The 15,271-nt window shown below is 39.0% G+C and overlaps 1 protein-coding gene across 1 annotated transcript in view; it reads left to right on the plus strand.

Annotated features, from left to right (window-relative positions):
- Nucleotides 1–12,197, plus strand: part of wu:fc27b11 — a 29,083-nt gene extending 16,886 nt beyond the window's left edge. Inside the window, exons 2-6 of the mRNA XM_034558095.1 lie at nucleotides 9,656–9,750; nucleotides 10,373–10,496; nucleotides 10,769–10,886; nucleotides 11,606–11,680; nucleotides 12,132–12,197. Coding sequence (XP_034413986.1) covers nucleotides 9,656–9,750; nucleotides 10,373–10,496; nucleotides 10,769–10,886; nucleotides 11,606–11,680; nucleotides 12,132–12,142 — 423 coding nt within the window. The 3' untranslated portion in view covers nucleotides 12,143–12,197. The remainder of the gene's footprint in view (nucleotides 1–9,655; nucleotides 9,751–10,372; nucleotides 10,497–10,768; nucleotides 10,887–11,605; nucleotides 11,681–12,131) is intronic.
- The last annotated feature ends 3,074 nt before the right edge of the window (nucleotides 12,198–15,271 follow it).

Raw genomic sequence — 15,271 nt, forward strand, 5'->3', positions numbered from 1 at the left:
AAAAAAAACCACTCTGCTAATGTTAATACACAAAAAAGGAAAAACTAAAATTAGTTACAAAAATAAACATTGGACCAATAAATCAAACTCCAGAGGGGAAAAGAAAGAAGTGGCATTGGCGCCAGAAAAGATTGGCTTGATCTGCACTGAAAGGGAGACAGAGGGGGTGAAGAAGGAGGAGGAGGAGATTTAGAGTTGAAAATGGGAATGAAGGAGGCAGGGGGAAACTGAGATAATCAAAGATAGGAAGATTCAGAGTGAGAGCGAGGAATATTGACAGTTTTGTTTTTGTTTACAGAGCCAGTTGCGTATGGGCTACAAAACAAAAGTCCTTGTCAAGCTAGTCCAAACATTGTCTGGCATTCACACTTATTTAATTGTCCAATAACATTGTTGAGAGAAAGAAATCCAAAAGTAATGTAAGTGTGGATGCATGTAAGTGAGCAGAACCCAGGTGCCACAGACAGGAAGCAGAGGAGGAAATGTGATTAAGGGGATGGCACAAGCGTGTACAAATGCCGGGTAATTACACTTTTATTAAAAACAGAGACACACACAAACAACTCACATCCAAGAACAGTGGTTCACTTAACTCTATATAATAAAAATATGATATTGTGTGTATATTAATGAACTGCAGATACACACACACAATATCCTCTTGGCTCTCTCTGTGATTCTCTGAGGTAAAGTTGACGTCATCACACAAAATCCACGCATCCAAGACAGACCTCTCCTAATGGTGCCAGCAGTCCTCAAATATTTACCTCAAAGCTAGGTCCCACATTACCACGCACACAGCACACACACACACACACACACACACACACACACTAACTCTGTTCCTCCATACACATGGCCCCCGCTGTCACCTGTACCTCCTTTTCCTACACACAGTTCAGCTGTGTAACGAATTGTAACAAATTACAAAACAAGTGAACTCACCATGTGTGGCAGGTGTACTCGATCAGTGGTGAGACAAATAATCAAATTTGTAATATATTATTTTATGGTCTAGCAATAGTGTTTCATGATACACTGGCACAAGTGTGTTCTGTTGTGATATCGAGCCAGAGATTTTTCTTGCCTTTACTGAAGACATTTGGCATGGAGCTTTTTCTTCTATTCAATACTGCATTATCTATGCTTTCTAACCTGTATAAAACAGAAAGCACCTAAGATTTTACAAGACTTATTTTGCCAACCTGTTTTTTTTTTTTGCAAGTAAAACAATATTTACTGTATTACCATTATGCTAGCAATATCGTGATTTAGCCTTTGATTCCCAGCCATACACTGTGTGCCCATGAAAGTGTATGTACATTGGTTGGACATAAAGTTGGAAAGAAGACCACCATCCATCACTGGGTAAGAAAGGTTTCTGCTCCAGAGGTTAGACCTTCCTGTTTTATTGCCAGCAGACAGGGAACATTTGGCTAGGTGTAATTTGAGATGACCTCACCACAGCAAGCTCGGGGTCACAAGGCCTTATCGTGCAGCAGCAGACCCTGTTTGCTCCACACTGACCCCCACTCCTCGCTGTCTCTGCCACACACACACACACACACACACACACACACACACATGCACACACACACACACACACACATACATGCACACACACTCAGACACAAATGTGTCTGTGTTCCCACGGTTGCAGAAGGTCTACGGGTTGATGTATAGCAGCTTGTAAAGCAGGGCTGTCAGTCAGCTTTAACAGCCTATCACAGAGATCCAACAGGACCACAGCCATGCATGTAGGCTCAGGCCACTGACCGACTCAGCAACACTCAATAAAAGCAAGCTCAGACTCCACACATGCACTGATTCAGCCAAGTACTGCAAAACAACAGAGAAAGACGGCTTTGATCTACGCAGACAGACACTCACCCTCAAGATGCGTCAGTGCTCAAAACGATCACATGTGTGTGCACACAAACATAAAAGCGAACACCGTCTTCCTCACACAATCACAGGCTTATTTATACACATAACCCTGAACAACTCTGACACCTGTGGAGCTGTGTAGTGTGGGAGCCTGTCCAAAGCCTGCGATCAGTCCACAACTGAGGACACATGTTCCTTATTGAGTGGAAGTCAAACTGCATCTGATCACTCCTCGGCCAGCGTCAGTCTGTCTGAGGCTCTGGTTTGTAGAAATTACTGCGCTTACCGCTCTCCTCAGGCCAACAAACAGGTGGACAACAACAAGCTTGCAAAGAAACATCTGGCATGAACCAAACATGTATGGTAAAAGACTGCTAGGACTGCTGATATGATGATAGATCTCACAGATCTAGTCATGACATGTAACAACAGCACAAAGTAATGGGCTTATAAAAGGATACAATGTCAGACTGGTATTACAATTAGAGTTTTATTTGAATAGGGTTTAATATTGGTTTCACCAACTGCTGAGGCACCTTGGTGTGAATTCAAACAACAAGACAATGAGGTATTTAGTTTTCAATATTTTCCTTTGCCTTTAATTTCCACTTAATTTCATAAAGAAAATACTGATTATATGCAAATCAGTTGATTTAGTAAGCAGTCTGTGGCTAATTATCTTTGGATATATAATATGATTTATTAGAGGCAACACATATTTTACATATGTAAATAAGGCCAGAGTAGCTACCACGGAAACCCACGCTGTATTTTATTTAAAACAAAATTGTGTTCAGTCACTTGTGCAGAGTTTTTTATTTATTTGACTAGTTTTAGGCAAACACAATAATAAACAAATGACTTTATTGTATTTATTTTGGGAAACATTGGGAATTATAATTAGCAAGCAGTAAAACAATTACGTTAACTGAATATATAAAATGTAAAAGAAAATAATCCGGAAACCCGATTGATTTCTGGTCAAAATTGTGTGGTTAGTTTTTCTTATATTCAGGCGGCAGCCCCAATATCCATGTATATACAGTACAATAGAATAGCATATAAAGGTAATGAGTGGACATAAGCCCTTTCTTGTGAGGCAATAAGTCTGGCAAAAGCACATGTGTGTCAACTAAGTGTAACCTTGACAGATAAATATTCATTGGTGGGCTGCTAAGCTACCTGACCTGTGACCCTCTCACTTCCTGTCCTCCGAGGGTATCAAGGAGCAGAGCTGCAGGCGGAAATGAGGCCTAATAAAGAATTATTTCTTCTTTACCCATCTCCTCTTTTCGTCCTCTCTGTTTGATGAATAGCTTGTCTACATTTGAAGTGGTTTTCAAAAAGACATGCGTGCAATTGCAGAGCGAGGATGTCATACAGAAAGGTCTCTCTAAACATCACAGGAATAATAAGTGTTGATTGTGTAAGCACCTTCAGTTAATGAAGTACGCTCGCTTCTGGACCAGCACAAAGTAGGCATAGAGTTGTTTTGTCTCCAAACAGGCTTAAGTTATTGTTGTATTTTTTTCCAATGTAATAGAAGTTCACACTGTGTAGTTGTTATGAGATGGAAATTCATTGTTGCTTAAAACAAACATTGGTTTGTGCTGCCACGGGTCAGCTACCAATGTTCAAAGTATAATTTCTTCTTTTTTTATATCCGGGAGCCAAATGTTCAACTTATATTACCAAAGAACCTTTCCTAACCTTGCACACTGGTCTGCTTTTATGGTTCATCTGATTTAGACATAGTGACGTGGAATTTGTGTTGGAATCTTCTTTGTCTAGATGAGAGATATATGTGGAACAGGAAAAGACAAGGAACAGACCAGAGAGAGATAAGGTAGAAAGAGAGAGGGCGATGTGTGGAGATGGATGGAGGTCAAGAGTTATCACCTGGATGACCTGAGGCAATGTGACAGGACCTGTCATCACTTTTGCAAACAGAAATACATTTTATCAGAGCAAGACAGGAAAAGGTTACGCACAGGCATCCAAACCAGAAATCCTCTGCCTTGTGCTGTGCACATTGCAAAGTTTTCTTTTACATGGGTTTACACAGCCGGGATACTTCTTTTTTTCCAGTGTGAGAGGCAACGTGTTGGTCATCTGGTTTTGTTAAGAAGAATGGATACCTCCTCAGTCTTAAATGCCCCCTCCTGAGGTGTGAGATCATGTCTACACCAGGGATGTTGCCAACAGAAAAGCATGCACAAACCAATGTGTGTGTGTGTACACATGCGTGTGACTGTGCATATGGATGTAAGCATGTGTGTGGAGCAGATGGGAGGAAAGAAAGAAATTAGAGAGGGGTAAAAGGAGAGTAGCGACAGAAAGTCTGCAAGAGGATGTGTGTGTGTGTGTGTGTGTGTGTGTGTGTGTGTGTGTGTGTGTGTGTGTGTGTGTGTGTGTGTGTGTGTGTGTGTGTGTGTTGGACCGAGGGGGATGTGAGGGGTTAGGGTGAGGCAGAAGGGAAAGGAGAGGGGGAGTAGTGTGGTTAGGCATCCAGAGTCAGTGAACATTTTTCTGGCAGGCCCTCTCTCTGCTCCTGGCTGCTTGCCCGGCTCTGAAGCAAACTTAAACAAACTCCTGTTGCAGCCATCTGCTGGGCCCGCGGGATAAATCACAGCACTGCTTCGCTCTGTACTACTCAGCCGCACCACTATCAGGTTACTGTGTTAGTGGCCTCACACACACACGCTCACTCTCAGGCATGCAGGCACACATTAGAGTCTCTCTTTCTCATCCACACACGCAGACACACACTCCAAGCTACGCGTCAGCCTGGAGCCAGGGCCTGCCATGGGGCTCACACCACCAGGAGAGGCCAGCAACATGTGGCCCCGCTAATACCACAGGGAAAGATGAAGTGAAAGGGGGGAGAAAAGAGAGAAAAAGAGAAGAGAACGGGGGAAAGAAGGAGGGGGGACTGAGGTGACGGGGGGACAGAGAAGGAAAGGAGAGATGGACAGAGGACAGAGGACAGAGGCGATGAGAAGAAGGAAAAGAAAAGAAAATAGGACAGAGGAGAAGACCTCTGACACCTAACTCACGTCCATTGCTATTTTTATAGCCTCAACTGACCCCCCGTGGAAATGAAGAACAGAAAAACATCTCCAGTACTACAATCTACAAGAGATTTCAACATCTCATTCTTCAGTCATTTTAATGGTAAAGGATCTAACCTAAAAACTATTGTTTAGGGTAAGTCTCAATAAAACACCATGTGATTGTGATGCAGTCATCTCCAAGGAGCCTGGAGATCTGCAACAGGTTAAATCTACTCTGGTGGCTTACCACTCTGGGTACTCCACTGTGGCCTTGAGGCTGTGCTCTGCACATTAACCATGACTAGCCCATTGGCCCACATTGCACACAACTTCTGACCATGTGGGAAATGCCGCTGGCCAAATTGGCAGGTCATATGTTAGCATACTTATAGCCTCATAGCCCTGGATTAGATTAGGCATGCTTTCAATAAGTCATAATCAGCAGTGGTAAACAACTGCATGAAATCTGTATTAATAACATTTAAACAATGCAAATGACATACTTGAAAGGGATGGTAGGCAAAAAGTTACAAATAAATAATGAAAGGCCTTCAGGAAGTATCTGTGGTATCCATCTGTCTCACAGATGGAGAAACTGAATTGTTTTTCGTCTGACTCATAGGATGGTCATGTCAGTGTGGGAGACTCTCACCCATGGACATTATTTACAAAGTCCTTGTAACTCCTGACTATGTCTGTGTGTTTGTGTGTGCTCATGCATTTGTGTTCATGTTTATGTGTGTCCTCATGGATTGGCCAATGAGAGCATCTCTAGTAAAGGCTATACCACCTTGCTAATGTGTAGGTCTCTCGGAGTAAACATGTGTTGCTTGCTTGTTGCTCTGGATTACTAACTGTGGGACACATTAAAAACTAAGGCTTAATCAAATGTTAACCGTACTGCCGTTTATACAGAGTACCCGCACAGACAACTGCGGCCAGCTTTTCAAACTGGCAACACCTAACGAGTCCATGACAGATTGGTGTATTTCATAAGTACCACCATTATGTGGTCACTCCAACCTGATGATCTACTTTTAGCACCAAATGTAGAGACCACATAATATACTAAATGTGTCACGGCTACTGTATAGTCTGTGAACCGCATTCTTCCAAAGGTATCAGTCTCCAGCCTCAGTCCAAAACTCCCTCTCTGTCTCCTCCTTCCCAGCTGTCCTGGAGCTGGCAGAACAAGCTGAGTATGTGAGAGGCCAGGTGGTTGGACGGTATGTATGAGGGTGAGGGGGGTTGGGGGGATGGGGGGGGTCATCATCAGCCAACAATAAACTCCCAGAAGATCACCAGTAATGCTAATCATTATCTCTCTCCTGGTTGGCTGACAGAAAGAGGGTGAAGCTATCTAGCGATTGGTCAGAGCCAAAGATTGTCTGTGTGCTAGAGTGTAGGGCAAGAGGTTGTGAAATATATTTAGTCACTACAGGGGGGCTATTTTGGGTCCAGCTTACATTTCCAGTAGTCCTGACAGCAGGGTGAGAGTGAGTTTTCCTTATTGTCATCCCATTAGTATTATCAGCAGAAAAGAGGACGAACAGGAAGGCAAGAGGATGACGAAAGAGCAAAGTGAAAAATAGTGGGAAATGAGGAGGAAGACCCCAAGAACGAATAATCATATTGAAACGGACCTTCAGCGACACTTGGAAGGTCTGAAACAGCAAAACTAATGCAAAGCACTTAATAGCCATGAATAATAGGCAGTAAGCTAAGAGCATAAGTTACATGTTAAATGTCTGGCAAGGAAATAGGTCTGCTATTAGCTACTGTGCTACCACACACTCCAGCTGTGTCCAGGTGCAGAACCACACACACACACACACACACACACACACACACACAGCTGTGGCACAATCCAGCTGCATTTGCCAGCAAGAGAGGAAACACCTGCCAGTGCTCTCAACCACCTGGCAGACACACGTGCACTAACACACACACACTTGCAGCTGTTCTGTATGTAAATTATAGTCAACGACTGCATACTGTGTGTGTGTGCCTGTGTGTATGGAAGTGCAAGTCTGCAAATGTATGCATATATACGTGACTGTGGGTGAGTGTGCGTATGGCCAGAAGGCAGCTGGCAGACAGAGCTTAGCTATAGTTACATTACACTCTGTCCTCTATAATTACCAGAGTCAAACCAGGTTTACTACTGTAAGACTCAGACTCCAGGGCAAAAACTACACAACTAGGACAGCACCCTCAGCTCAAAGCAAACTTGCTGAACCCTAAAACCAATGCATGAGAACCTTAACATCAATTCCCTCTAATGTCGACAAAGTACTGCAAAAAATAAATTATTTAATTACATTAACACAAACTTATTGTCATGTGTGTCTTTGCAGCGTTTATTTTTTATGTTAAACATATGTAAGACAACGATTACCTGTAGATTATCTGACAAAGATGGTGGCATGTAAAAATCCAAATCCAAGTTTCAAAACAGCTCTTTTGAAACCTGTGAGTGAAATTATTACGGCCATGTTGTACATTCTACAGAGCCTTCCTTCAACCGGCAGGTGGTTAGATACGAGGTCTGGCTCAGTGACGTCCGGTGAGGTTCGTGGCTGGTGAGGCACCGACTCTGTCAGCGTCAGATTTACAAATATATGAACCCAATAGAGTAGCTTACATCACCATTCATTAGGCAGCTTGCACATTGCCTGCTGGTTGTTTTTCATATTTCATATCAGCATTCTTTACACACACATAGGTACGGTACATATTTCATTCCACCAATTTTTAGCGGCCCAGAGAAAGAGCGCATTTCCTCTGCACCCTCCGTGTGCTTTTAATTTGCCATCGTAATTCCACAATTCATCCTCATTTAATACGAATAAAATTAGGCTATATAGCCTACTGCAGTGTATGCAGTGTATTTCCTTGTAATTTGAGTACATTCGTATATCCTTTCTGGACAAAACTCTCTGTACTTTGTTGTAAGTCCTCCTTATCTTCTTTTAGTTTTTAAAGAAAATAAGAAGAGCAACGGCAAAGAAACAAGCATAAACCCTTGAGGCAGAGGTACTGTTTGCCTCCTCTCTGCTTTTTCACTACGGTTTTATGTCAATCAGCAAGACTAAATAGGTTACGTGGAATACACAACCTATTCTATGGAAAGAAAGGATGTATAATAAAAGTGTCTACAAATATTACAGTGGTGACAAACAATGAGAAAGCAAAAGGCATGCGCTCAACACTGCGGTCAAGCCAGCCTCCACTTCGAAAAACACAGTCAAGTCAGCCCGCACGGTTTTTTTCAGTACACGTATATACTAGGCATTACGGTACGAGCTGTACAAATTGACTTCAAAATAAGAGCACACTTCCGGTGAACGTGATATGATGAAATACGCCTTTAAATACAGATACAGTAATGGATTAAACTAATCATGAATGTTATGAATGATGAATAGAATACAATAGGAAGGTAACTCTTCCAATATTGGGACATTTTTATTTTGAATTTCAAAATAAAAGATAGAAAATCACATTCATGAGCAAACGTGTCTCTAATTTCAGACTAGATTTAGAAGGAAATGGTGCATAGTTAAAAACTAATGACCCATAGTTATGACCTCATTCCACTTCTAATGCATAGTAGACCATCTCAGGATGTCCATCAGAGACAATGAAGACATTCTGATGTTTCATTTCAAGTTGAGAGCCTGTCAAAATCTCCTTTCTGAGCTTACTTCAAATAAGTTCACGAGACCATTTATGGCTAACTTTAGATAATATTTAAAAAGGAATGGCCCATAGATATGAACTCATTCGACATCTGATGCATAGTAGACCATCTCAGGATGTCCCTCAGAGACAATCAAGACATTCTGATGTTTCATTTCAAGTTGAGAGCCTGTCAAAATCTCCTTTCTGAGCTGACTTCAAATAAGTTCATGATGCAATTTATGTCTAAATTTAGATAATATTTAAAAAAGACTGACCCATAGTTATGAAATCATTCTACGTCTAATGCATAGTAGACCATCTCAGGATGTCCCTCAGAGACAATAAGGACATTCTGATCTTTCATTTAAAAAAGAAAGCCCGTCAAAATCTCCTTCCTGAGCTGACTTCAATTCAGTTCACGAGACCATTTATGGCTAACTTTAGATCATATTTAAAAAGGAATGGCCGATAGTTATGAACTCATTCCACTTCTGATGCATAGTAGACCATCTCAGGATGTCCCTCAGAGACGAAAATAGAATCCATGTACTGTATTTTTGATTCACAACACAAAAATGTATCTAAATAAATAAGTTGCTGCAAATGAGCTACAGATGGGCACTTCCATCTACATACTTAATCATTTCACAGGTGTCATTCTCTTTGGCGACAGAGAGCATGTTGCCAGGCACTGTTTGTCAAAGGTATTATGAGTTCCTGGCATGTTATTGTGTGTGTGTGTGTGTGTGTGTGTGTGTGTGTGTGTGTGTGTGTGTGTGTGTGTGTGTCATGACATTTTGCAGAAATTCTTATTAATGGACAAGTGTAAATCTATAATTCATATTTATATTCATTCACAGGTGAACTTGGACAATTACCAGGCCATTGTGTCCTTTGTGAATGTAAATAACAACCACTGGAAGTTACTGGTTGGTTACATAGTTATTCCTCTATATAGACTCAATGTCAAGTAATTTTTTTAAGATATTATAAATATTTGTTTCATTAAAATACGTATTAATAATTTTCAGTACGTAAATGAAGTCAACCACACCGTCTATTTGGTGGATCCTGCAAACTGTTCCACAGAGGAGTCAGAATCAAAACTGGCAGCCACAAAAATCAGGTATTTATTCATTCAATGAATAACTGTACACCCTCTGGGGCTTTTCCCTAAAGTGAAAGGTTTGCGTCAGTGAGCAGAACTATGTTGGCACAGCAGTTATGTGGAAGGCATGAACTTGGTTGGCCAATCGTCAGTAGGAGGGTGGTAAAGAAAAGTTTTCAGTGATGCACATGCAGCCTACACCTAAATAGCAACCCAATAACTTAGGTAACAGTCATGGAACTTTGAGATGTAGTTGGTCTGTCACATTTGTAAGTTTCCCCCATGCTGTAATTACAGCTTTAAAAAATCACCCTTTCAGCATTTATTGAAATTTGACAGTTTGTATTGGATTAAAATAAATACTGCATTTGTTTACATTAACAGATGTTCAATAGATTGATACGTGTTTCTTTAAAATTGTTTGATTAGGGAAAAAAAGAATCCAAAGGTATTTCTTTGTCATAGATTTTAAAAATAACTTAATAGTGTGAGAAGATAATTTATGTGCATTTACATGTCAATCATTATTTAAAATCTAATAAGAATATGTTGTTGATGCAGTTACAATTTGGATCATATGTAGCAAGGTGTATCTGCTTTGTTCCCACTTTAAATAACTTACATCATAAATCAAATACAGAGAGTACCTGAAGATGAGGAGAAGCCGTGGGAAAACTGAGTGGATGGACAAAAAATGGACCAGAGGAGTTCTCACACATCCAACTCAGAAGGATGGCAATAACTGTGGTGTTGTGGTCATCATGGTAAGTGCTTTGTAAAGTGGACTTAATTCATAAGATATATCATGTATTTCTATCGTAGGTTAGTTCACAGTTATCACCTTTAAATTAAGTCCATGTCTTCGTTAAACTCAGTTTTACCTGTGCAATTGTATTTTGCTATATAATAATAAGATACAAGAATGGTTGTAAATGACTGAATAAGATTGGTTTTAAGTAATGCAGTTTTGGCTTAGAACAGCTGTGCTGTGAAAGAGTAAGGTACACATGATTTTTAAAATATTTTTGATTTTTAGATGGCAAGAGCATTGATGGAGGCCTTTCCAACGGTTCCAACAATCACGTTTGGGACATCCAAAAAGGACATGAAGAATGAGAGAAAAACACTGGCTCTCAAAATACTGAAAGCATCAGGTTTGTAAGGATAGTGTTTGTCTGTGGTGTGGGGGAGGGATACGAAACTAACTTCAGGTTTGTCAGGAATCAAACAAACAACACGGCAGGGAAGTACGGTCAAAAAGTGTTCACTATGCCAAAAATGCAAAAGCCAGTTTGCATTATACAATTTGTGAAATCCATAGAAAACAAACAATCATTGAAAATGTATCCAAAACAAGTAAAAATAAAAATACACAGGGCAGACAAGGAATACAAAACAGAAGTGTTAATTCATGTAAAATATATATATTTATCAACTCGATGACCTATGAGGTATTTGTGGCAGTTTAGCAGGTGAATAGAGAAGACTAATGGATATGTATCAGCACCGAGATATACAGAGCGACCTCACATAAATACTGAGAGATAGAGAGATGAAGGGGACCTGAACAATGTAGGGGATCTGAACAGACCCCGATTGATATTTAGACATAGTTTATCAATATTTTGTATTGTCACAGCACATAATGCCTTGTTTTAATGACATGTGTGCCACACAACTCAACATTCTGTCTTTACATTTTCTTTTATGCTAAATCTTTTTTCTATGAGAATAAACTGCAATAATGCAGTTTTTCCAGTAATACTAAAAATATTGGAAGATATTTGTTCAGTTAATGCCTGACCCCTGTGTATTTGAATAAAAAGATGATTTTGGTGTTAATAATAATTTTTTATTATACTTTTGTATTCAGTGTTTGAGTTTGAAAGCAACTGCCATGTGCTCCATGGCAAAGCCTCCTGGATCTGGGCCTCCACTGACAAATTGGGTGAGTACTCCTTTGTTTGTAAATATCAAAGCTGAATATTCCAATAACAGCCCACTCCTCTGTATACTGTCTTTATAGCGCTGTGAATTTCAATCTTCAGCACTCACTTGCACAGAATCGTTGTGGCTCTGTGCAACTGAACAAAAACTTTAAAGATAAGTTTTAGTTTTTCGATATTAATCATTTCATCTTAAAAAGACTTAACACCTGGTAGGGTAAACTTTTGACACGACAATAGAAAGAAAAAGGTGTAGAACTTCGAACTTGTGAAGTTGTGTATTTTGACACATCGACAGATTGACAGTGAACTAGATATCTTCTTTTTTAGTATGGTTAAAATAAATACATAATGTCTAGTTTAATAGTGGGAAACATTTGTTAAAAACAATGACAGGTCTAATTGTGCAAAAACTCACGGAAACTTTCTGATTTCTACCTTTTCATTTTCTAGATCCAATGTGACACATGACAGAAATGGTTCCATGCACAATGCTTGAACATGGACACTGAAAGCCTGAAGAGAACCAGGGCAGGCAGCTGGAGCTGCAGTTTGTGCCCTGAATTCACAATCTATCTTCACTGAATTACTTCATTGCCTGCAATAGAAGTATTTTTGCACTTTGTTATGTAAAAGTTATTATGTTGTTTTACTATTTAATTTACATATGTTCTCATTATTGAATAATTTATTTGAAACTCCAACATATATATCATAGTATTAAGATATGCAATTAATATATTTTCTCTTTTATTTATGAATCTATTTGAAACTCAAATATGTATGTGTATATATATATATATATATATATATATTTATATATATATATATATATATATATATTTGTTTTTTTCTTAGAATTTTCTTTATATATTTTTTCATTTATTTAATATTCGATTAAATAGTAATATTTATATTCAATTCAATTATTTTTATTTTGACTGCTTAAAGACATTGTATTATACCATCCAACACTGTTTTTAATTAAATTATTTTTTATTAAGAAATGGAAAGTCCCTCTATGAAACTATACATTCAAAATGTACTAAATAATTAATTTTGTGTGATTCTGTAGTGTTTTAGGAAAACACAAAGCAGAACATTGTAAGAATGCTAGAAAACATAACAATTAAATACCACTAAAACATTTCAGGTTTCCAAAAGAAATTATCACATTAAGATACTCTAATTCTTATTTGGGTCATTGTAGTACAACAGATTAATGTGAAAATTAAACAAAAAGAATGAAGCATCCTATTAAAAAACCTGAGTTAAATGTCCTGGAAAAGGTAATAGTTTGTGACTATGCTTTTTTCTTTCTAATCTAATCTGAAATTCGACATACATTGCCTTGTGAATTTATGAGGTCAGCTCAGGATGGAGATTTTGACGGGCTCTCGTCTTGAAATCAAACATCAGAATGTCCTGATTGTCTCTGAGGGACATCCTGAGATGGTCTACTATGCATCAGAAGTGGAATGATTTCATAACTATGGGTCATTAGTTTTTAACTATGCACCATTTCCTTCTAAATCTAGTCTGAAATTAGAGACATGTTTGCTCATGAATGTGATTTTCTATCTTTTATTTTGAAATTCAAAATAAAAATGTCCCAATATTGGAAGAGTTACCTTCCTATTGTATTCTATTCATCATTCATAACATTCATGATTAGTTTAATTTATTACTGTATCTGTATTTAAAGGCGTATTTCATCATATCACGTTCACCGGAAGTTTGCTCTTATTTTGAAGTCAATTTGTACAGCTCGTACCGTAATGTCTAGTATATACGTGTCGTGAAAAAAACCGTGCGGGCTGACTTGACTGTGTTTTTGACTGAACCGGACATGCGCGAATTCAGCGATTTTGATTATAAAAAGTATTGAAATCATAGAAACTTAATTTATAGCACAGATCAGTAGAGGAATATTAATATTTATTTGTATCATTATTTGTTTTTTATTTAGTCAACGCCATACCAGGATGACACACAGCCGAGTCCTCACAAATACAAAGACAAAGGGGAGAAAAGCAGAACCAATGAAAACTGTATAATGGCGAACACAATGACAAAAGACATCACAAAAAGTCACACCAACACAGTACGCCCAGTCCCGTGCTGTGGTTCTCACAAGAGGCCAGCTTACTCGTTCACACATAGTTTACTAGAGTGTGTCCCCAGCCTGGGCCATTGCATACACACGTTTAGATGCCAAATGGGCACCCATAAAAAAAACTAGTGAAAACAGTTCACAGCAGGATCCATGGTTTCAGGGGTTGAGAGGGACACTGTCCGCTCTGTTATCCTTCACTCTGTCCACTGTGGATTTAGGCATTTTTTTAATGAAGGAAATATTTTCAAACTTTCCAATTTGGTCAGTAACACAAAACTAAATGCCTCTGTATCAATTTACTCCTTCCATCAACTGGCAGACAATTGTTTTCTCTTCTTTCCTGTACCTCTTACAAGCCTGGTGGATGTGTATTACACATTGGTTATATATAGCGCTGTACAATTAAACAAAATTCTATCAAAAACTATAATGAGGTAGAGGCGCAATATTTGTTTCAGGCGAAATGTGTGTCAAAATACCAATTTAAATGAAATATTGTCATGCTGCAGATGTCCTGACCTACGCATCATATTCTACAGACTCATGGCATCTTGTTTGTTACAGATCCCCATAACAATCAATCATAAAGGACGGCATTTTTGACTTTGTGTTAAATCACTGCCAGCTATTTTATTTTCTATTACAGATTGTTTTTAACTATCTACTGGCTCTGTAGCACTCTGTGATTCTTTTGGATGTCAAAATATCTTTTCAAAAATCATTCTGCCCTATTGTTATATACAATATTCAAATCGAGAGAATTCAAGTCAGCAAAAATGATTCCATCATTTTTTTTTACAGATGACATTGTTTATTTCACCTCCCAATCTGATGCCAAAGTCAAAGTGCATCCATATGAGACAGAGGTCCCAGTGGGAGAAATGCAAAAATATGAGGGAAAGGCTCAGGCTGCCACCGTAGCTAAGTAAACCCTGTACACCCTCACAGGTGTTTTCAGTTAATTGAGCTGATTAGAGCTTTTCTCAGGTTCAAGCTGGGTGGAGGTATGCTGAGAGGTTGCTGAGGTCACTGAACTCCCTCTACTAATAGAGATCATGAAGTTGTAACTTGTCCTGCAAAAACAGGTACAACAAAACTGACAGGAGAGTGAGGGATACATCAATCAAGCACAGTCTGTTTATGTCAACACAGTCCAAAGAGGAGGTCCAATCAGCAAAACTAAGTGAAACACCAGTTTGGGTAGAGCATGTGTGTGTAGGGGTTTAAACCTCTCGGGACCAAACTGCAAATCAGTTGTCATCCAATGCCATCAGAGGTTTTAAGTGTCACTGTGAAGTGTATTTGTTGGAATATGATCTGACATAAAGATAAACTGTGGGAAAACCAGAATACAAGAATAATAATAATAATCCTTGACAATTCAGTATGCATTTTGCTAGCCTACCATTGAATATAAAAATAACACCAATCAATTGCAGTCAAGGCTGCGTTCAGACCGATTTTAGCCCTGTGTGAA

This window comes from Cyclopterus lumpus, chromosome 3 (genome assembly GCF_009769545.1).
Source record: "Cyclopterus lumpus isolate fCycLum1 chromosome 3, fCycLum1.pri, whole genome shotgun sequence".
Taxonomy (NCBI): Eukaryota; Metazoa; Chordata; class Actinopteri; order Perciformes; family Cyclopteridae; genus Cyclopterus; species Cyclopterus lumpus.